Source organism: Myxine glutinosa, chromosome 12 (genome assembly GCF_964187855.1).
Source record: "Myxine glutinosa chromosome 12, kmMyxGlut1.1, whole genome shotgun sequence".
Classification (NCBI taxonomy): domain Eukaryota; kingdom Metazoa; phylum Chordata; class Myxini; order Myxiniformes; family Myxinidae; genus Myxine; species Myxine glutinosa.
This window is the reverse complement of record NC_136272.1, coordinates 16,714,886-16,739,166: the sequence shown is the minus strand read 5'-3', so window position 1 is coordinate 16,739,166 and position 24,281 is coordinate 16,714,886. Positions and strand designations below refer to the sequence as shown.

Here is a 24,281-nt window from a genome sequence, read left to right as displayed (position 1 = left end):
CATTGTGGGCGGCCACAAAAATTGCGGTCCATATGGTGTATCGATCCAGGCAGCAAGCAGCGGAAGTACAGGCCCACAACTGCGGAGCCAGCACCTCTCTCTCCTCTCTCTCTGCCCCAAAGCCAGATCCTCGGAGGTGGGAGACAAAAGAAGACAAGTGAGTAAGGTGGTAAGGGCGCAAAAGTGCATGCAATGTAAGGTAATGCACACTGGGGGCACATGGGAACCAGATGAGACAGGTACGTTCCTACCGTACGCCCCCCCCCCCCCACCAGGTAACCAACATTGCCCGTCCCTTACCCCTTACTGTATCCACAAAACACAACACTACCCATAAACATCTACTTTACACATCACCAACGTCCCTACTGTCTTCCCCGTTCCTCCCATAAACCAAATTCGTCTTCTCTCCCTCCTAACCAATCAAATTTGCCATTTCCAACTCTCATCAAAATTTGCCATCTCCAACTCAACATCAAAATTTGCCATCACCAATTCATCATCAGTCCCTCCTAAGGAGGGAGAGATGGAATCACCCCAATGTCTCATCCACGTCGTGATGCGTCTCACAAATCCACACAGCAATTCTCATTTCCTGCAACACAAAACAAAGAAAACACAGGTGTGGAGTCATCATCATCACCTCAGGTAAGTGGCTGCGTATGGTGCGACAGGTTCGTCAATCCTAACTATTTCCTAAATGACTTTATCAACTTTACATTACCCGGGGTCTTTCCCTGCCAATCCATTGGCCAACTTACACTATGGGTTCTAAAAACCAATTCCCATTGACCAAACTGTGGTGCTTCTCAAGTTGGGGTCTCACTCCCCCGATTCATCACTCGGTGCCCCCGCACAATTTCGGTGGCTGGGTCGTGTGACGCTCCCAGCTGGTCCGCCCACCTGCACACCTCCACCACTGTTGTTGCCTACCGAGCTCACCTGCTCCTCACCCTAACCTAACTAACTGGGGAAGGCCCTCTCGCACTCTCACCCCCTCAGTGCCCTCTCTGGCACGGCCTGCCCGATCCACACCCGGGATCCTCAGGCACCCACTGACACTAACGGCTCCCAGAGCCCACCTGCGGCCTCACCTGGCCGACATCTAACAGTGGCGGAGTGCCCAACCATTCACACTCATACTAACAGGCCACACGACCCGCCAATTTCACCACACCAATGCACCCATCCACAATACCATTCTGCATCCGCACCACAAATGCCAATATCCAACCACAATTTACCTATACCTTCTAACTATTCTTTAAACTACCCTCCCCGGGTACTCGTGAAAAGGGGTCCACTCTTCCCCCATCCACACCTTCGCACCATGCACACCACTCCGTACCACTTACTCCAACTCTCTCCACACCACTCATTCTCTGCTCCATATATTCCACACACCTGCACTTGCACACCTGTGCTCTCATACTTGGTGCCGCCTGCACCCTTCTCTCCCCCAAGCGCATTCGCGCTGATCCACAACACTCACTACTCATACACTGCTCCACACACCTGTCCAGTTCTCACACAGCATCATCTCATCTAACTACTCCCCTCTGAAACTTGCGCTTCCCAGTCGTCCCTTTAAACTATTGCGCTCCCTCGTCATTATCATCCACTCTAATCTACCTGCGTCCCCTCTACAGGTATCCTTGTCACTAACTAACCTTAACGTTACCTAATGTCATCTTCGCTAGATCCCTACACACAATATCCTAACCCACCCGGGCTAGTTTTCACTGCCATACACCCCATAATCTATAGCGCATCTGCCCCCCTCATGGGAAGGGTGGCAGGGATGCCACCCTTACCCACCGTCATACGGCGCGAGTGGGACCTTGTGGGACCACCTCGTATGCGAGTCGTTGCCCGCCTGCCGGACCCCGTGCGTCGCCCCTTGCGGGGTCAGCGCGGGGCCGAACCGGCCGGGCCCCCACAGTACATTACCCCCAAGGGGCTCCCGTGCCTCCCCTGTCCCTCTAAAAACTACCCCTGTTGGTGTCGATGCATGGGTCACACTTCCGCAACCTGCTACCCATTCCATACCACCACAACCTTGCTCACTCACACCTCGCACCTCTCCCATCACCGGACCCTCTCGCTCGCACCCTCGTTCCATACCCTCCGGACCAGCCATACACCTCACTCTTGGCCTCTCACGAACATCCGGGTCCATCTCGACCCCCAAGCTTATTAAATCACCTGGCGCATCATACGCACGACCATATTGGTCACCACTTACACCGGGTCCTCTTTCTCTTCGCTTCTCCTCCATCACCTGCGAATCCCTCATCCGGTTAATGAGCACATCATCACGATCCGAACACAGACTTTGGACCAATTCTTTTACTTCCTCCTTTATCTCTTTCTTATCCTCTCTCCGTCGCTTCTTAATTTCGCTCACCCCTTCTTCCACTTCTTCTAATTTCTGCTTCACCTCCTTCATCTCCTCGTGCGCCCCCTTAAGTTCTTCCTCTAACTCCACCTTATTTTTTTCTATATGCTCCCGCACCTCCCGCTCTTTAACCTCCATCACCTCTACCACCTTGTTCATTTTCCTCGTCAGGTCCTCATGTACCGTCTGACACTCTTTTTTAATTACCCCTACGTCCTTTTTCATCTCCTTCTGTGTCGATTTTAAACCCTCTATTACCGCTGTGTTCTTCTTTACCTGGTCCCCCAACTCCTTTTGTCCCACTGTCAGTTGTTCTACTCCCAGCGTCAACTCCTCTATACCACCTTGCAATTTTACAGTCCCCTTTCTCACCTCCTTCTCCATGCGCTCCTTACAGTGCCTCACCTCCTCGCGCACTCCTCCGACCTCCTCACTCACACCTCTTCTGATCTCCTCTCCCATCACTTGCATCTCCTGCCCAGATGCCACCCTCATCTGCTCCATTTCCTCCCTGTGAGCATCCAATTTAGTTTCTACCCCCATTCTGACCCCCTCTATCTGCTGCCCCATTTTTTTAACTTCCCTTTCCACTTGGTCCCTCATGTCCCTCAATTTGCCTTCCATACTGTTTTCTAACCCCTCTAACCCCTTTTTCATCCCTTCCATTTGATTCTCTTGAGCGGCCATTCTGTTTTCTACCCCCGTTAACCCATCCTGTATTTCCCCTAATCTATTGTCTAATCCCTCTATTCTACTCCCTAACCCTCCGATCTGGGCCCCCATCCTTTGTTCTAACCGTTCCCCCATTTCTCCCATTTTGCCCCCCATTCTGCCCCCCAATCGCTCACTATCAGCCCTCATTTGCTCACTATCAGCCCTCATTTGCTCACTATCAGCCCTCATTTGGCCCTCCAATCGCTCGCCCTGAGCATCCATTTTTGCCATCATTTGAATCATAAAGACTCGCATGTACTCTGGCATCTCTGGCTCGGCTGCCGCGACCACGGGCGCAGCGCAATTTGGTACTGCTACGGTCACGGGCGCGGCAAAATTTGGTGCCGCTACACCCACGTGCGCGAGGACGCCATCTTGTGCGCCCGAAACCTCGTGCGCGAGGACGCCATTTTGCGAACCTGCCGCCCTCACTGCTTCGCTCTCCTCTTGTCCCTCAATTTGGTCCTGGATCGACCCTGCCTCACTCTCCTCTACCGGAACCCAGCCGTCTTGATCTGCCATAGCGCGACTTTCAAAATTCGGGTTTTTTGTAAAACAAAACAATTTCCAACTGCTTGTAATTTTGAGCGCTTTAAGCGCGCTTCGGGCCTCGGATCTCACTCCTCGACACCAATTGTTACCGATCGCGGTTAGATGTTATTTCGACCGAGCGGTGGTGTATTACCGTGACCTAACAGTTATTCCCCGACTCTTCCCCAACTCACCCGATTCCACCCGAACGTTGGCCAAATCGCGCTACGCTAAATCAATGATTGGAAAGGACACAACGACTGGGATAAATGAAACGACGCAAGGGGTACAGTTCTCAAGACCTCCGGAGGAGGGTATAATTAGTGGTGGAGAAAAGGGGTAGATTACAAGGTAGAGTGAGGTAAAAGACACAGAAGAGATGGGCACTTAAATACAATCTTATCTTATCCCAGACAGACCACAGACAAACGGAACAAGGCTGACTTACACAGGGATTGATGGCAGGAAGGGACAGGCAGTCGATAGCACAAGGTGCACCTTGGCTCAGGGACAGGATAAAACACGGTCCAGTCCAGAGATGCGGGGAGGTGTCACAGCGCTCGGAAGGGACGTCTCTCTTGCTTCAAGCTCAGCGCGCATCTGACGTCACCTCCCTCTTCCTGCACATGCTCAGCGGGGAGTGACACGCCCTCGGCTGGTTGGCTCCGCCCCAGATGGGACCGGTCTGCCGCTTCCATTGGGTGCGGGGGTTACCGGGCTCCGCCCTTGACGAGGAGCTGACAGGGAGCCCCTATTTGGTAACCCCGTCGAGCACATGTTCGATGGCGGCTCGCTGGGAAGGCCTCATGCCCTCCCAACACCCCCTACCAACCAAGCCGGAGTGAGGACGCGCACTCCCTGTGCACGCCGCCGCCGTTGCTGTTGTTGTTGTTGTTGTTGCTGAACCGTGAGGAAGAGCTGCGGGGAGGTATTGGGAGGTCCTAAACTTCCTAACGGTGCCATACAATCACATTCTGGTGCAACGAAGGGTCAGAATTAATGGAAACGAGTCCTTAACTGACATAGACTAAGAATAACTAGCAAGATGTCCTATAGTTGTCTTACATGAGATGCGGTGAACCTGGGCACGACATTTAATGGGGGAAATAGGGGGAGGTCGGGTCTACAGAGTGTTGTTTACAGAAAATGGGACTAGGGAATGGGGGATTGGGGATAGTTGGGAAGTATTGAGGAAATAGGGGAATATTTACAAGCGGATATGGATGGATGCAAATCCCATATCCGCAACACTATTTTCGTTTTAAATGCCTCGTTGAGATGACTTATCTCCACCCAGCTATGGCTTTGAGTCGCCACGATTGCAGCTGTTTCGTAAAGTGATGATGCAGATGAAAGGGAGAGCCATGTTTCCCGCAGTACCGTAACCCTTCATTGGATGTAATGATTCGTATTTACCATGAATCATTGGCAATGCTAAATTATCCCTCATGAACGGCACAGGGCGACCTGGGAAATGTACACATCGACGGCGCGCTTTCCTGTTGGATCTTTGATGTGTACCTGGTGCGAGTCGATAATTCAGAATTTGCTTTTTGTATTTTTGCTGCTTATTACCCTCGCCTGAGGAGAGGGTATTGCATTTGAGTCCGTTTATGTCTGTCTGTCTGTCTGTCTGTTTGTCCGCACAGAATAAATATGATTTTCTCTGCAACCGTTGGTCCGATTGACAGGAAATTTTCACCATCGGTGCAACTCTACCTGTAGAATTTTAAAATGATAATTATGACGTCATAGGTCACGTGGTTCGGCCGCCATCTTGGAAAAACCCCAAAACTTTGCACCTCTATATCTCAGAAAGCGCTGAATAGAAAAAATTTAGAAATGGCTTTGTGAAGATCTCTCCATGGGAAATAAAATATGTTAATGATGATGTCATAGGTCCCTCCATTATGACGTCATAATTCGACCAGTACAAAATTTCATCCGATCAAGATGAAATTTCTTGAGCGTCATGTCGGCATAAATTGGTGGAGAAAAAAATAATAATGGTGACGTCATCGGTCACGTGGTTCGGCCGCCATATTTGTTTTAACACAAAAGCCTTTAAAAACACTGAAAATACATCCTGGCAAGGGTTAGCAATCTCTGATTGCTCTTTTTCTTGTTAGATTTGTTACGCAGTCCTTGTTTTTTTTTAATGATGTATAACCACCTTAATCATTTATCTTGTGTTCTCTAAACGACTGGGGAAACAGACAGGAAGCTCTGTTGGCCGCCATCAGTGAGAAGGATGCAAACATCGCTTTGCTGGAGCTCTCATCCTCCAAGAAGAAGAAAACACAGGAAGAAGTGGCTGCCCTGAAGCGCGAGAAGGACCGACTGGTGCAGCAGCTCAAGCAGCAGGTGACTGTCATGCATGTTCACTTGTAACCCAGTACCACTGTTCATGGTAGACAGGAGGATTTGATCGTTCTTTGTGCTCCTCTGCCACTTTTTCTGTCTTCCTGCCTCCACTCATTCACCTGCCAGTGGTTTAATGAGCCAAATCACTACTCTTGTCAAGAAAGCACTTTCCCTTTCTGATGAAATAGTAGTTGGATCATTAACTCTGAGCACCTCGCAACAGCATTTTAACACTGGTGCCTCTGGAGCCGGATTTGTGCAAGGCAGGGCAGTACGCTCGTCTGAATGAAAACTTGCCACACTTCTTGCTGCAGTAGGCCAGCTTTAAGCAAAGTACACCTTCAGATTTTTTTTTTTGTGTGTGTATGTGTACAAAGTCGAGACTCGTGGAAGAGCTTGAATACAGGACAGAACAGAAGAGCTATAGTAACTCCAGCATCAGTGGCGGAATGGTTAAGAGCGTCTGTTCCGGGTCTGGGAGGTCGGCAGTTCGAACCACACTTCGAACTGCCGACCTCCCAGTTCCACTGGCCGAGTCATACCCACTACTCTTCTATAAATGGTACATGTTGCTTCCTTGTAGGGTAGGTACAGAGATGGAGTGGTTTGGAACCTTGTAATAAGCATTTTAAATGATAGAGCACAGACCAACAACCATAGGTTGGTAATAATAGCACAGGCTTTGGTGGGGCTAATGGCCTCCTGCATCTAAGTTTGCCAGCCAGTCCTTTTTCTGAGAGAGAGTGAGAGTGTTAGATTTGTCAGGATTGAAAGATATATACCAAGTGTTTGACTATCGTGATCTTATCAAGGTCTGAAGAGAGGGATGAGGCTGCTGCCTGCCTATCTGAAGGATGAGGGATGTCATGGCTGAGGGTAGAGTCATCAGCAAATATATAAAAAGGATTTACCAGTCAGAGAGATCGTCGATGAAGATTAGGTTAAGGCCTGGGAATTGCCCAGAAAACTGCCTTGTGGCACCCCGTGGTGGCACTTCAGCCTTGGCATGGATGGCAATAGCCTAGCCAAGACTTTCAAAGCAAAAGATGAAAGGATGTGGTATGCCCAGGAAACATTGTCACAAGTGAGTGTCACACATTGGCTAGGAGTGTGGAGGAAGTCAGTAAGCCATTTGTGGAGTTGGCCTTGGATGCCATAGGCAGACAGTTTGGAGAGCGAGGCAGGATGCCACACTGTATCAAAAGCACAAGATATGTCCAGTGAGACTGATCTGGGATGAGGTTGTAGGAGAAAAGGAAGGAATTTATGTCGACTGTGATGAAGGATTCCATGACCTTGCTGGTGATTGGAAGTGAGCTGATCCAGGATTGATTGGGTATGGCTGGGTAGGGTTGGTACAGAGAAGAAGTGGTTCGGGAGCTCGTGTAACACAGTAGAGGGCATGGAGCTCACCAAGATGTTTTTTTTTTCATGATTGTGACTTTACAAAGATACTTTATCATGATTATCATGCGACTTTATCATGATTGTGACTCATTCATTACTTGAAAAAATCCAAGATTTGGGCCAACAAGGCCCAAAAGGCCAACCAATATACTTGAAAAATCCAAGATTTGGGCCAACAAGGCCCAAAAGGCCAACCAATATACTTGAAAAATCCAAGATTTGGGCCAACAAGGCCCAAAAGGCCAACCAATATACTTGAAAAATCCAAGATTTGGGCCAACAAGGCCCAAAAGGCCAACCAATATACTTGAAAAATCCAAGATTTGGGCCAACAAGGCCCAAAAGGCCAACCAATATACTTGAAAAATCCAAGATTTGGGCCAACAAGGCCCAAAAGGCCAACCAATATACTTGAAAAATCCAAGATTTTTCAAGTATATTGGTTGGCCTTGTGTGTTACTCTGTTTGTTCGTTTGTCTGCATGTCCGTCAATTTGCCCACAGGTCATAATTTTAAACGATCTTCACCAAACTTCACCAGATGGTAGAGTTGGTCATTAGGAAGAAGCTTATTGATTCTGAGGTGAAAAGTGATCTTGAGGTCAAATTTCTAAAATTGTCATTTTTCATCCGATTGACTTGAAAATTGAACAGCATTTGCATATTGAATCACTAAATTGGGAAACCAACTATTTTTGAGGTCAAAGGTCAACTCAAGGTCAAACTTCTAAAATCAATTTTCACCTGGAAAATCGTCACTTTTCATCCTATTAACTTGGAGATTAAATAGCAATTACCTAGTGCATCATTGAATTGGGCAACCAACTATTTTTGAGGTCAAAAGGTCAACTCAAGTTCAAACTTCTAAAATCATCAATTTTCACCTGGAAAATCGTCACTTTTCATCCTATTAACTTGGAGATTAAAAAGCAATTACCTAGTGCATCATTGAATTGGGCAACCAACTATTTTTGAGGTCAAAAGGTCAACTCAAGTTCAAACTTCTAAAATCATCAATTTTCACCTGGAAAATCGTCACTTTTCATCCTATTAACTTGGAGATTAAAAAGCAATTACCTAGTGCATCATTGAATTGGGCAACCAACTATTTTTGAGGTCAAAAGGTCAACTCAAGTTCAAACTTATATCAATTTTCATCTGTAATATCATCAATTTGAGTCCGATTGACCCGAGCTTTGATTATTATCGTCAATTTTAATCTTAATAAAATAGACAATTTGATGTGTCCATGGTAACCTTTTGGGGGGGGCGGGGGGGGGTGTATTTTGCAAGTATCGTGCTCTGCATGACATCTTCTTCTTTATTTATTTATTTGAAGCATAGTGCCAACCATTTTGCTCGCTCCTTACCTTATACCTCCGATTCCAAACTTCCTTTCCCATCTTGCACTCTTTTTATTCAATCAGTCCTTCACACCCTAACTGCTTATGGCCCACCGGCTCCATGTTGTTGCCCATCCAGATGGAAGAGAGTGCTCTGCTTATCAGCTTGGTTTTTGCTGATGTCTTCGATCATGTGGTAATGACTGCTTGGCCAGTTTGGGGATGTGCTTGCAAAAAACCGTTTACGACCCATCAAACTCAGCAAATCCTGAAGTGCCTCCAACAATAATGTTTATGATCAGATGGAGTGAGGATGGGCTGGCTGCTTTTCCTGCCTTTTTGATTTTGCTATCGGAGGGTGGGGTGAGGGGGTTCTTTAATCCTATCCTAATGGCTCGGCTTTGAACAAATTTGTTTTTGACAATGTCAGGATCTGCTCTCAGCGTATCCTTGCCTTTGATTCCGTCATATGTTCCCAGACTGCTCAACCTTGTTACTGATGTGATCTTAGTTGTCGTATTTTCCTTTACACTGTAGGTTGTGGAAGCAGGAATTTTTCCCCAAAATCATTCCGTAACTGATGGATCTGCAGAAAGGTCTTTCAGATTAATCCATCGATTTCTCCTGTCTTGCCTAATCCCTGCAGATCGAATTGCATTTGCTCAGCTTGTAGTGTTTACAACTTTGTTTCTACTAAAGCACCTTCTTCTTCTTCTTCTTCTTCTTATCCTACTTCCTCCTCTTCTTCCTCTTATTCTTTATCTGCAGACACAGAATCGGATGAAATTGATGGCAGATAGCTACGAAGATGATCGTGGAAATCCAAATAGCTGTTCAGCTAAAGGAAGCCAGCAGCCATCACCTGACCAGGTATGCTTAAACAGAGAGATCTCTCTATTGATTTGCTAAAGAAGACCATCACTAAGGGGAGATTGTCAAGCCTTGATGTCAGATTTGCTGTACAGTATCTTAATTGTAATTGCTGAATTTTTCTGCCATGCAACAACCACATGAATCTGCCACTGTTTGCTTTCACAACATGTTTTTCAGCAGCACAATTCTGTTTTGGCACATATACTTGTAATCATAACAATCTTTTTGCCCTATGTAAAGAATTTCGATTGGCGATTGGCATAATGCCAAGCCTAAAACCACCCGACTTAGGGCCAGCCTGTCTTCAAAGGTCAGCGTTCTTCCGGTACATAAAGCACGCTGAATGTTCGAGTCGCTGCCAATCGCCAAAAGCGAAGAAGAGTTGATGTTTTGCCCATCCCTGTCCCTTTTCCTACCCTCTTCCCTTACCCTTGCTGCCTGCCGGACTAGGATGATGAGGAAGGGATTTGGGCTTAGCCCACACTGTATGGAGTCAAAACGCACCTGTTTTGTTCGCAGGGGTGAGCTGGCTGTTGCCTGCTTCTGTATCGGTGGTCATCTGTCCTGTTTGCCTCATTGTGTTTTCATGTTTTTTTTCTTTCTTTCTTTATTTTCTTGTAAAAGCCCCATCAAGCTTTGCATGTTTGGAATCTTGCCAATGCTTGTTAAGATTGTGCAAGGCCTGTGAGCAATAGGATGAAACAGAAATGTTGCCTTGTAATTGCAGTGTGTAATGATCATCTGCATGACCGAAACGTGTGTGTGTGTGTGTGTGTGCGTGTGCGCGTGCGCGCGCGCGCGCATAAGCAGTACACGTTTTTGCTTCTTGTAATTAATCCTGTTTTTTTTTTTCGGGACCGATTGAGGCAGCGGTCTGCTGCCTATAAACTGCCCATATAAAGGGATGTGTGAGACGAACGTGTTGCATGCTTGAAAAAAGTTCGCCCGTATGGCGGGTACTCTCCTAGTCCACATTATTATTTAGTATGTAGCCTGTGGCTGCTGGTTGCGTCATTGCTGGAGCACTGCTGTGTCGCTGATACCATGCCCGTTATCAATAAGCTGGTTCTCATTTTGCCAACCTCTGAAGAAAGACAGGCTGAGTCAACCCACCTGGTGTTCGTTCACAGCAGGATAGAGGCTCAAACTGAAGACTGAAATCTTAAGCCAGCCACCTTAACTGTTAGGCCAACACCATGCTTATGCTAGTCCATATAATACCATTTTGATTTGTGTATTGTCCGATTTTGTTGTTATACGAGTGCCACCTTGTCTGAGCCACACGGATAACTTGTGTTGAAGTCTACATGAACCACTCAACATCCATTAAAGTAATTGTAGCGTAAGGAGGTCATGACTTATCATGCGGGTCAACACAATGGACGATCGGCACATTGGCGAAAGAGGCACTGTGTTCTTGATAGTGGAGTGTTGAATGTGACTTGTGTGCGGACATATTCCTTAAAGGAACAAATATTGGTGAATTTATTTTGATATGACCCACAAGATCCAAGATGAGCAGTTGAGATAGGGCGAAGCTGGTTCAAAGTGCAGAACCCAACATGAAGGTTGAGCGAATGGGGGTGAAGTGATCTTTTGGCGACGACGTACGAATAAGAGACCATGGCAAGGATAAGCTAACTGTATTGCTGGAGTTACTGGATGCTGGATGTATGCTGGATGTATGCTGGATGTATTGCTGGATGTATGCAAGTTACATGTCTGTAATGCCTTTAAAGATTGCCGTTATCAATTCCAGCTGATACTGTTTTTGGCCTGCAACGTTCATCGGCATTTTTCATATAATAGCTGCCAATGCTGCAGGTTAAGGGATCTTTTTCTTTTGATTGACTATTTGTGTACATTCCTATTGACTATAGAAATGGTTGATCAGAGTAGTGATGGCAATGTACAAAAGAGCACGCACAGCTGTAAGGATGAAGGACGGGAACAGTGGTGAGTTTGAGGTGAAGGTGGGAGTGCATCGGGGTCGGTACTAAGTCCACTACTATTTGTAGCTGTGATGGAGGTGCTGGCTCAGAACGTAAAGGAGGGTTTACCGTGGGAGTTGTTGTATGCAGATGATCTGGTGTTGATTGCGGAAAGTATGGATGGACTGAAGGAAAAGATGAACAAGTGGAAGGAATGTATGGAGATAAAAGGTCTGAAGGTGAATATCGGAAAGACGAAGGTGATGGCAAGTGGTAAAGCATGTGGTGAGGTGGAAAGAACTGGGAAGTGGCCATGTGCTGTGTGCAGGAAGGGTGTCGGAGTGAACTCCATTCAATGTACAATGTGCGCTGAGTGGGTTCATCAAAAATGTAGTGGTCTGAGAGGGTCATTAACCAGTGTGGCAGCTACATTCAAATGTAAGGTGTGCACAGAGGGAGCTGCAGATGGAGGAAATGTTGAGTTGGATCTTGGAGACGGCGTGAAGCTGGAAGGTGTGAAAACATTTTGCTACCTCGGAGACATGCTGAATGGAGAAGGTGGATCAGACTCGGCAACGGTTGCTCGAGTGAGATGTGCATGGAAGAAGTTTCGGGAACTGAGTGGCGTGCTGATGAGGAGGGGAGTGTCGTTGAAGCTGAAGGGAAAGATGTATGCTGCATGTGTGAGAAGTGTTATGATTTATGGGAGCGAGACATGGGTAATGAACGTAGAGCAGCAACGAAGGTTGGAAAGGGTGGAAATGTGAATGGTTCGATGGATGTGCGGAGTATCGTTGAGAGAGAGGAAGACAAATTATGAATTGCGAAAAATGATGGGAATACAGCCTGTGATTGATGCTGTGAAGAGGAACAGGTTGAGATGGTTTGTTCATGTGTTGAGGAAGGATGAAAGTGACTGGTTGAGAAGAGTGATGGAAATGAATGTAGAAGGAAGTAGAGGACGGGGAAGACCGAGAAAGACTTGGCTAAAGATGGTGGAAGAAGAAATGCGGGCAAGGGGGTTAACAAGGAGAGATGCAGAAAATAGGGCAAGATGGAGAAGATTGTCATGGGGACCGCAAGGCTAACCCCCGCTCTAGCAGGGAAAATGGCCTTAAAATGCATGTTGTTGTTGTTGTGTTGACTATTTGTGTACAGCTTCCTGTTCAGAACGGGCCCATCTACTGTACCACTTATCCTGGCAGATTGCCATCTGCATGCCAGCACGTGCGTTCTCACTTTGTTTCGGGGACGAGTGAATTGTGGAGACTGTGGATTATGATTGTTCACACCTTGGATGTGCTTGACCTTCTGGCTTTTAGTGGCACGTGGTACTAAAGTGCCACCTTTCACTCCTTTTGTTTTTATCCCCCTTCAAGGCAAAACGGGAGCTGCTGGAGGTGCACCATAACCGTGCCCGCCTGCGTCTTTACGTTGCCCACTTGACCAACCTATGCCATGAGCATGGCCCCGACATCCTACACGACTGCCCAGGAATAACGTCCGGCGACATGGGAAGTATTGGAGTAGATGACAAACGGAATCATGAGAATGAGGAGGAGGAGGATTTAGAATGGGAAAACCGTGTGCGCAACCTCTCACCAGCACAGGTAAACGTGTCAGTCCGTCATAACTCTGCCAGTAAATCTGACTTTTTTGGTACATACCTTCTTTCCTACCTTCCATCCTTCCTTTTCGATGGGTTCATTTTTATGCAAAACAGTGGTGGCTGATCCAATCACATGATCAGTTGTGCAAATGTCATTAAAATAAGAGAGGTTTGAAAACACCCCCACTGGAATTTACATTAAATCTTATCACATGACCAATTAACTGACGCTTTAATTCGCATAAAGCAGGTCACTGCTCAAACTGCTAACTGTTGGCACAATCTTCTTGCCAGTGTGTTGAGATTTATCCACGGTAAAACATTCCTGAGATTTAACAACAAAGATCTTTTTCCACCCATTCGCTCTACTTTGCATACGTAATACTTCGATGATCCTGTAGGCAGGCATAACAATGCGGTGCATGAACCAATGAAAAAAATCCTCTGCACTTGCTCGGATTATGATATGGTGAGAATCGCAGGAATGATACATATTACTCATTCGATGGATTTTGATCTGCCAGTCAGGACGTTGTATTAGGCCTGGGTTCGGTGTTGGCGGGGCTTGCCAGTCACCTAAGCTCAAGCCAAATTGGAGCATGACCATCTCTCGACCCTTATCCAGTCCGGCAGGTCTGACTCTCAGTGAAAATGTGCACATCATCAATCTGAAAATTATACAAGTGGAGGTTAGGAAATTGATATCCAATGACTACAACACATCCTTAGTTGGGGCTAAACTGATAATGGTAATGGGTTATACGAAGACCGACAGACTGGCACAAAGATACCTGTCTGCCAGCTGATGCCGATGGATGTTAAAGATTCCACGGTGCTTTTCCGCAAGGAGTAGGCGATTATCTTGGCACCCTGGCCTAAATCCAAATTCCTGGTTTTAACGATAAGCTCTTTAAAGGATTTTATCAACTGAAAGCCGAGAAGGGTATGTTGACCACCATCATCCCGTATGCACAGACAGGGCGCATATGCAACAGCACAAATATTCCCCCATCCCTCCCTCTGCCCTTCCATCCCAAAGTGTGCAGACGATCGCCGGCCATAGAATTACTGGCTGATGAATTGTCCTGGATTAACTGGATCTAATTGCACATCAATCCAATCCTCTCCAAGTACTGCTAACCAGTTGGCATCCTCTCTCTCCTGACTTGTTTCGGGTTGTATCTATATATACACAAAGAATTAAGTTAAGCACCCCCCCCCGTTTTTTTACAACCTCGCACATTACAAGTTTGTTGTCGTCAAAACAGTGTAATATACCCATGATATTGCTATATTTTCTGGAGAAGTGATATTATGGTCACATAAAAACATAACAATCATGCCGTTTTCAATATTTTATTCTGAATAATTTAAGGTGAAATTTTTTGGGAATTTTAGGCATATTTTCACCTCAATTTAAGTATGGAGCTATAGGTCCATCACGGACAGTGTGGATGACGTTTATGTTTTCTAACGTACAGTCATTGTTCTGAGAAGACCTCTAGCGATCTTTGCGTCAATAACGTGTGTAGGACCCACGTGATCGGATCACTGACTCAACCAATCACTTTTTTTCACTTTGATCACTCAATTTCATCAATGGATAATTGCTAATGTCATACCAATCATTATTTGATCTCACATACCTTAGAATATATGCCAATGTATACATATACACAAAGAATATATATTAGGGGGTGCTTACCTTAATTCGTTGTGTAGGGGTGCTTAACTTAATTCTTTGTGTATATGTGCCGCACACCTAAGCTGCGGAATCAGGGATATTTGGAGACTGTATAGAGACGGACAAGGTGCGTGCACTGCCATTTTGAATGGGGAAAATAATTGCTTTCGGTCGAGCATATACGGGCAGGAAAAGGCACATTCTGATGAAACCCGTTTTGATTTGGGTTGTATAATATGGCCTCTGGGAGAAGGCATTCGGTGCATTTATGTGCACTATCCTGGTGCCGTGCAGGTGGCTGAGGAGCTGGCTCGGGAGGAGCGTGCTGCCGAAGAAATGCAAAGTCGCGCCGACGCTTTGCTGCAGTGCATCTCAGATCAACGCCCAGACCTCTTGGAACTTGTGGTGAATGCCCTGGAAGAGGTCGCCGTTTGATGTGTTGCAGAACTGCGATGCAAAGTTCTTCATCCTTCTCCTCCTCCTTCTCCTGCTCCTCGTCATCTACTCGACTCCGGGACTCCCCAGCTTTCCAAACTGGGCAACTACGCAGGTTTGGATTGGAACGGGCAGTTTTGTCCATTGACAAAAGGTTCTGAGTTCGCGGTCGTTGTTCCCACACATTTTGGACCATTTGAACCATTATGCCGAGATGGTTTCTCTTGGTCGACGGTCAACGTCCGGATACGCCTCTACGTTGACTCCGGTCGGTGGTGCCCTGAAGACCGGACGAAAGCGCCCGAGTCCACAGCCATTGGTCCGGTGCGGATGCAACTTTACCGCAAGGTCTCTCGCTGAATCGCAACGGCACGTGCAAGGTTGTCGTGGGTTTATACCTCTGCTGATAAGCATTTTAAAATAGCAACTTTTCCTCCAGTGAGTGATTAAAAAAAAAAAAAAATTTGCCGCACACATTTCTGTGTGTACCCATAATCAATCGCGTGTGGTTGAATAATCACACAGATGAATCTGAATTAATCTGGCCACGGTTTTATAGCACTTGGTTGTGCATTTACGCCTCGCTGCTACTTAAAAATAATCATCATCTGATGCCTTTTTAGTTTTTAAATCGACTTCCTGCAGATTTACAAAAGCCACGAACTACATGAACCGTCAACGTAGCAAATGTTTTATACAAATCTTTACTCCGTCCCTTCTGCGTCATACTTCCTCATTGATGAAGGCACTTTGAATCTTTGAAACGTGCACAAAACTTGCCTGGTGGTGGAATTCCTCCTAACCAGCCCTTCCTGAGATCACATGATCTCTGTATGTGCAGATAGCTCACACACCATTGTGTACAAATGGGGCTTATTTACAGTGTTTTAACTGCTATATCATGGTGACTCATGAACGACACGGAAGGCAACTCGGGTAGGGGATCTGGAGCCGGGGGTTCAGTGGCGATCCGTCCCAAAACCGCTGATTGGTACAATATTCTGAACCCTATTGCTTGCGAATTGCGTTGTCCGAGTGGGTTGACGTGATGCACCCACGAGCGTTTTATCTCCTCCATGTCAAAGCACCAAGTGAAACGGGAAGGGGATTTGGTGTTTCAGAAAGCACAAAACAGTGTGAAGTTGTCGCCTGGCTGCCCCTCCTCGGGGCGGGGGGAACGTGGCCGTTGTCAATTTACTTTCTCAAACGAATTATGTATAAGCCCATTTCAGCATTCCCAATCGACCATTACGCATCAAATGTAATAAAGCTCAGCATTTTCGGGAATGCGCTCGTTGCAGCATTCTCGGTGAATGTGTCGTGTTTACCTGGCTGTTCAAACATGCTGCACCATTCAAACATCCGGCTGAGAAGATGACTGTGTGACAAAGCTGACCCCCCCTCCCACCTACCCACCGCTCACCCCTAAACCCCAGTCATTGGAAATTGGCCCAAATGCACAAGCACAGATTATTGCACAAACTTGAATAGCACACTTAGATTGCCCTTCACTGAGGATTGGATATTGCAACAACTTGGTGTTTGTGTGGCAGGCAACAACCGGCATCCTTTAGCAATATCTAAAAATGCATTAGCAAAACGTTAAACGTTTGTGTCCAAATTCTTCTTCCTTAAAAAAAAAAATTGGGGGGGGGGGGGTTTTTACAATTTTTTTTTTTTTTACTAACCCTGTTTGTTGGGTTCAGTACAATGTTTATTACAACAGGGTGTTTGTTTTCAAATATCAGGCAAATGATGCATGCAAGTTGTTTGAGCAGTAATCCTAAGGCTGAATCCCGTTTCCAGTCTCGGTGCATTGTTGTCGGAAACCCCGACGGGTCGGTTGAATGTCGAAGTGTGAGAGCGGTACATCTTTTCGCCAAAAGAACAAATTTTAAGGAATGCAGTCTCTCATGAGGTCGGTGGGGCAAAGAGTGTCACTTTGGATGTCCACACCAATTTTTTTTTTTCTTGTGCTCAGGCAATTATGAAGGTTGTGCTGAGTGTATTCCATATTTTTTTTTATTATGCCGACAAAAGGCTAGGCTTGTTCGGTCTTGTATGATGAATGTTTAGTGTAACATGAACACGTCATTTTGATGTACAGGTTTACAACTGTATAGTATATGTGAAATTCCAAGTATGGTGGAATTTTGTTATAACGAACAATGCGTTCCGTGGACTGGTTTTTGTATAGCGTAGAAGACTCCCGACCCCCACGTCCCCCACAAAAGACTCTCGTAGGCCGCACTACTATTCCAGAAATGTTGGTGCAGCGAACCGCCTTGACAGGGCAAAAAACAAGAAGACATCATGCGTAGCGCGATACTTGCAAAATCCGCCTCCCCCCTCCCCCCCCCCCCCCCCCCCAAAAAAGTTTTCCATTGATACAGCAAATTGTCCATTTCATGAAGATTAAAATTTACAATCTTGATCAAAGCTCGGGTCAACAGGATGAAAAGTGACGATTTTTCAGATGAAAATTGATGATTTTGGAAGTTTGACCTTGAGTTGACATTTGACCTTTTGACCTCAAATAGTATGTTTCCAAATTTAGTGACGCGATATGCAAATGCTGTTCAATTTTCAAGTCGATCGGTTGAGAATTGACGGCTTTTTGGATGAAAATTGATGACTTTTAAAATTTGACCTCGAGTTGACCTTTGACCTTTTGACCTCAAATCGTTTATTTCCCAATTTGTTGACTCAATATACAAATGTTATTCAATTTTCAAGTCAATCGGATTTAAAATGGCGATTTTAGAAATTTGACCTCCAGATTACCTTTGACCTCTGACCTCAAAATCAATAGGCTTCTCAATTGGGACGACCTAGACAACTTGGTGAATTTTCGTGACGATCGGTTTAGAATTGTGACCTGTAGGCCGGTGACAAACAGACAGACAGAACCACAAACGCAACCGACCAATATACTTGAAAAATCTTCGATTTTGCAAGTAATAAATTCACCTTAGTTGCGTTCCCGAAAGACCTTGTCATTGTGATTGGATCTCTAAAAATTAGCTGAGTGATCATTGATTCACTTTGCGTAAGTTGGCATGAACACCATGGATGTACAGAGACAAAACCATGTGCACGGAAAAAACTATGGATGTGCCTGGGAAAAACTATGGATGTGCCTGGGAAAAAACAGCCAACGTGTTCACAGAAATGAACCGATTTAACGACTGCGCAAATGTTTGCAATCACAACTAGAACGGCACTCGGTAGAGCGCAAACCTCCGCCAGGCTGAACCGTTTAGTTTTGTATCCTCCTGATAGGCCGGATCTGGATCTGGACCAAAACCAAAATCGAATCGGCTTGTCATTCGCAACTAACCAACTCATCCACCTAGTTTTGTCATCATCCACCCATAACGTTTTGAGACATCATGCCATATATCATTCAACCATCTCTCAATGGTAAAGAATCACTTTGAAAATTAAAAAAAATCCTCGGATCACGATTCAGATCTTCACCGAAATCGAATCGATTCACCCCTGCCACACATCCAACCTGTCCAACCAGGTTTTGTCTGAATCAATCCATAAGTTTTTGAAGTATCGTGCTCCATATCGTTTTTAGCCTCGTCTCTCTGGTGAAGAATCACTTAAAATGTTCGTATCCGGACACACACGCAACCACAAATATCCACAACATTTTGAGATATTCTGCTCACAGACAGACAGACAAACAGACAGTCACACGGACAGCGGTGAAAACATAACCTCTGTCCCCCTACGGTAGTGGCGGTAATTATTGTGTAATGTTGTAGTTTGTGGAGCTTTGCAATAGCTTCGGTAAGCTGAGGTAGCGAGAGGAGGGGTGAGACGGTTCATAGATTTTCCGGTGAATTGTAGAAAAGTTATCGGGAGTCGGACTTTCCGAGTACATCTACGTGATGAGAAAAACTGTACCCAGGACACTGCCTCGTGCAGACCGCTTCTCCCGGAGAGTCCACTCGGCTGAGTTAAACACTGATATTCCCCGACTTTTGTCTAAATGCACTTATATCTAGCTTCAACTACAGTGGCTGCCAACTTCACCTTGAGTACATTCCAAGCGTACGCGCACACACGCACACAAGCACACATATTGCCAATTGCCATGCTAATAGCAAAACATCCGAGATGGGCTCTTTTAGCGCCAACCGATCCAAAGGAGCAACCTGTCTACCTGGACGTGGTTACTTTGTGCTGTTCTCTCTCAACCTTCGAAACCATCGCTGCTTTTTCTACCTCCACCTCGCGTCATTTTCCTGACTTGCAGCATCATTTCATTGTCCCAGATGGGGAGAACCGTCAGGGTCTTTGTTTTTTTTTTCAATGTGCTCTTCTCGAGGATCTTTACACAGCGAACACTTCTCGAGGTTCCCCCTGTTAACATTGCCCAATGACCAAAGGCCTTCATCGAGATTTTACCCAACTTCCCCGCAACACGTTGACGGACACCCCCAAATAAAGAAAAAAAACAAAATGGAAATCTGTTTTACATTTCTCTGTTCATTACATTGATTTTTAACTTCTTTTGCTAAGATTGAATCGTCCACCCAAAGTGTGCCGTTCGTTATAACAAAATTTCTTTATAATGAGTGTTCCTTATAACAGGACTCTAATGTATCCCAAATATATATTTTTTCTTTGTATATCCACAGTTTGTTGTGTCATGAGACATAATCGTCCTGGTGCCTGGATTGTCTGAAAGCAGTGATTGCACTACATGTTGTATCACAACATTATTTTCTCTTGCTCTTTCCCAAGTGTTCTTTGTCAGGATCCAGTGGGGTGTGCCACCACCCTGTCTGCGGAGTGGTTGTGCTCCGGCCTCACTTTCCCTGAACCTTCAGAGCTTGATGCACTGATATCAGTTTCTACCCCTTGATCCCCCTATCAATGCCCTTATCTACACATCCCCAAACCCAACCACCTCATCCCTTCCTCATCTTCTTCCTAAACCGAGACTTGCACCACACCCTACCAGCCTCAATTCCCTGAAAGCATCGTCTGATTACCTAAGTCCATTGATAGAAACTCCTTCCTCATCATGCTGGCTGTGTACCCGTGATGTGTACCGCGAGTGTTATTTCTGCTTGTAATGGAGACGTGACTTCTTTCCTATTGAGATCATTTCAAACTGTTAACGGTTTTTTTGGGGGGGAGGGGGGGGCAGGGGGCTTTGTATGAGCAGGTGTAATCTAAAAATGCTAGAACTGGCAAAGTTTTGTTTCACTTTTAAAAATTATTTATACCACGAATCCGAACTTTTTGGTTAATGGTGAATGTAATAAATGTTTTTGCTTTTTTTTGCTTACTCGCACTGTCTTTCTTTGAAGAACTGTGGGGTGTGGGAGTGGAGGTGGGTTTGATCGGTGAATTGATGGATGCAATTGTTGGTACAAATAAGCAATCAATACTTTCCTTTATTGTTTCATCTCCACATCGTACGAAAATCCACAATTTGCTGTCTGTCTGTGGTTGATGCATTCGGTCGTTACTTGTACAATCAGAACCAAACTTGGCAGTGGGGGCTATGGGTCATAAGACAAAGGTTGGAGCTACTTGGTTTCCTCAATCCCAGGGGTTCTGAAGGTAAATTCATCCAAAATCCCGACGTAAATTCTCCATGTAAGTGTATACCGTGTAATGCCTCTTCTCCACCTGGTGGTAGGAGACGGTACTACAATTGATGCTTCCGAACACGTAGTTGTATCACGAGTAAGAGGCCTTCACCTTATTTTCGCACTTGCTTGGATAATGTTTACAGAAAGGATATTTATGGCAAATTGTGGGAAACAACTTGATCATCATGATTTGTGGAGAACAGACCCTCATTGCACCCTAGTTGAATCATTAAGACGATTATAATGGAAATAATTTCTCTGGGTTCCCATTACCCTAGTTGAGTATGATGATGAAAGCAATTTTCATTATGCATTACCAAAGGAAAATAAATGTTTTGAGCACTGGCAGCAGTTGTTTTCCAACATGGCGTTTCATGCAACAGTTGCATGCAACGGGCCTCGTATTCTTTCTTGATGGGTGGGCGGTGTGACCTCAGAAAAATGGGATGCACATTAAATCCAATAAGGGTCCATTATCTTTCCAGGCAATCGGTCGGAGCAACAAGTCACACTCCAATACGCGACTTTCAAAATGACGTAATCTGCTCCAGAATGCTCAGCGTACATGCGCATAAATCTCAAGGAATAACGGGGCATATATCAAAAGATTGTTACCTAAAATGGCTCGCAAAGCTTATAAAAGAAGCGGAAAATACTTGGAAACGTACCTGTGAGAAAAGGATGTGCCTCTGCACAACTAAAGATTTGAAGAACTTTCTCGTTGACTTGTCCGAAAAGTTGGTCTTGCAGCTGGTACTGAAACAACTCCCGATGACGTGGGCCCGTGCAAGACCTGTGGACCTCCTCGATAATCTACCTGAGTTCTACCCGACTTTCTCTAATCCCTTCGTGTGAACATGGCAGACTTGGTGATTTATATAATGGAGTTTGCAATTGGAAAGACTTCCTTCATTCTCAACATTCACGTAGACTTCACAGAGGGAGACACCATATCTAGTGTAGTTGCTTTGATGGAGCGAGATCTCGGGTAGGTCGAGGTAGAGCTTGGTTTGAAGTGGAAGTAGGGCTTGGGTTGGTGGAGGTAGAGTGTGGGTTGTTAGAGGTAGTGTTTGGGTTGGTGGAGGTTGGGCTGGGGTTGGTGGAGGTAGGGCTCGGGTTGGTGGAGGTGGAGCTTGGGTTGGTGGAGGTAGGGCTTGGGTTGGTGGAGGTAGGGTTTAGGTTGGTAGAGATCGGGGTTAGGTTGGTGGATGATGTTGAACTGGGGTTGGTGGAGGTAAGGCTCGGGTTAGTGGAGGTAGCGCTTTGGTTGGTGGAGGTAGAGCTTTGATTGGTGGAGGTAGAGCTTTGGTTGGTGGTGGTGGAGCTTTGGTTGGTGGAGGTAGGGCTTTGGTTGGTGGAGGTAGGGCTTTGGTTGGTGGAGGTAGGCTTGGGTTGGTGGAGGTAGCGCTTGGGTTGGTGGAGGTAGCGCTTGGGTTGGTGGAGGTAGCGCTTGGGTTGGTGGAGGTAGCGCTTGGGTTGGTGGAGGTAGCGCTTTGGTTGGTGGAGGTAGAGCTTTGGTTGGTGGAGGTAGAGCTTTGGTTGGTGGAGGTAGAGCTTTGGTTGGTGGAGGTAGAGCTTTGGTTGGTGGAGGTATTGGGTTGGTGGAGGTAGGGTTTAGGTTGGTGGAGGTAGGGTTTGGGTTGGTAGAGGTAGGGTTTAGGTTGGTGGAGGTAGAGCTTTGGTTGGTGGAGGTAGGGCTTTGGTTGGTGGAGGTGGAGCTTTGGTTGGTGGAGGTAGAGCTTGCGTTGGTGGAGGTAGGGTTTAGGTTGGTGGAGGTAGGGTTTGGGTTGGTGGATGTTGGGCTGGGGTTGGTGGAGGTAGGGCTTGGGTTGGTGGAGGTAGAGGTATATGGTAAAATCTGCCAATAATGTCACCCCAGTGAACTTGTTTGTATTTCAATAAGCGGAGTCGCCATTACGTGTGTAGTTAGTTGTGAGACGCATTTCTGGTGTTGATCCATATTCCATACACCCAACCACTTTCGTGTTCTCCCAATCACGTCCCTTTGGTCCAACTTTCCTTCCATATCTTTTTCTCGATGATGTGATCTCTTTCCCTTACAACTAAACTCTTTTTTTACCTCCACCACCAAAGATGGGCGGAGGCTGTTTTCACACCTGTCTGTCTGTCTGTCTGTGATCAGGATATCTCAAAAACATATGGACGGATTCAGACTAAACTTGGTGGACAGATTGGTTAGGTGGGAAGAACAAGCCGATTAGATTTTCGTTCAGGCCTGAATCCGAATCTGACCGATCAGTGGGATGCAAAAGGTAAACGGTTCAGTCTGGTGGAGGTGTGTTCTCCACCAGGTGCTGTTCTAGGTACCCTCGCCAGAGGAGAGGGTATTGCATTTGGGTCCGTTTGTTTGTCTGTCTTTGTCAGCACAGAATAAATATGATTTCCTCTGCAACCGTTGGTCTGATTGACAGGAAATTTTCACCATCAGATGCACCTCCACCTGTATAATTTTTTTTTAATGATAATTATGACGTCATAGGCGCCATCTTGGAAAAACCAAAAAACTTTGCACCTCTATCTCCGAAAGTGCTGCATAGAAAAAATTGAGACATGGCTCATTGTAAAGAACTCTCCATGGGGAATAACAAATGTTTATGATGTCATAGGTACCTCCATTATGACGTCATAATTCGACAAGTACAAGACTTCATCCGATCAAGATGAAGTTTATTGAGCGTCATTTTGGGATAAATTGGTGGAGGGGAAAAAAAATTATGGCGTCATCGGTCACGTGGGTCGGCCGCCATATTTGTTCAACGCAAAAGCCTTAAAAACCTCGAAAACACGTCCTGGCGAGGGTCTGCAATCTGATTGCTCATTCTTTTTACCTCTGTATTACACATTGGAATACAGGATGGCTCGTTTGGTTCCACTTACTCGGCTCTCTCTCTCTCTTTCTGAAGTTTACCTGACGGAGTCCTTACAATAAACTTATAAATATTGCTTTCTTATTGGTTTAATGTAAACTTTCTAAAAATTGTATTTTTATGACTAAATATCCAAAAAACATTTACCTGGACCAGACGGCATCAGCCCACGGGTCCTAAAATCCTGCTCTGCCGCTCTTTCACTCCCTCTCTCTGTTCTCTTCACCCTCTCTTTTGCTCAAGGTCATCTGCCATCAGCTTGGAAATCTGCCAACATCACCGCTTTCCACAAAAAAGGTGCAAAAACAAATCGTTGCAACTGCAGATCAATCAGCCTTCTCCCAATTATCAGCAAAGTCATGGAATCCATCATTGTTTCTGATATCAAACCTCTCCTCTTCTCCAATGGCTTGATCTCTGATCATCAATTTGGTTTCAGACCAGGTCACTCTACTCTGGACATGCTGCTTCTGCTGTCTCAACA

At 45.8% G+C, this 24,281-nt stretch overlaps 1 protein-coding gene across 3 annotated transcripts in view; it reads left to right on the top strand.

Moving 5' to 3' along the window:
* The window catches only part of LOC137438165 (ELKS/Rab6-interacting/CAST family member 1), a 119,942-nt gene extending 104,137 nt beyond the window's left edge, over positions 1–15,805 (top strand). For 2 of the 3 annotated variants that reach the window (XM_068133171.2, XM_068133172.2), the window contains exons 18-22: positions 5,860–6,007; positions 8,896–8,952; positions 9,525–9,626; positions 12,940–13,170; positions 15,148–15,805. In XM_068133171.2, coding sequence (XP_067989272.1) covers positions 5,860–6,007; positions 8,896–8,952; positions 9,525–9,626; positions 12,940–13,170; positions 15,148–15,288 — 679 coding nt within the window. In that variant the 3' untranslated portion in view covers positions 15,289–15,805. The remainder of the gene's footprint in view (positions 1–5,859; positions 6,008–8,895; positions 8,953–9,524; positions 9,627–12,939; positions 13,171–15,147) is intronic. The other variant, XM_068133173.2, reaches the window with a different exon arrangement.
* Positions 15,806–24,281: the final 8,476 nt, after the last annotated feature.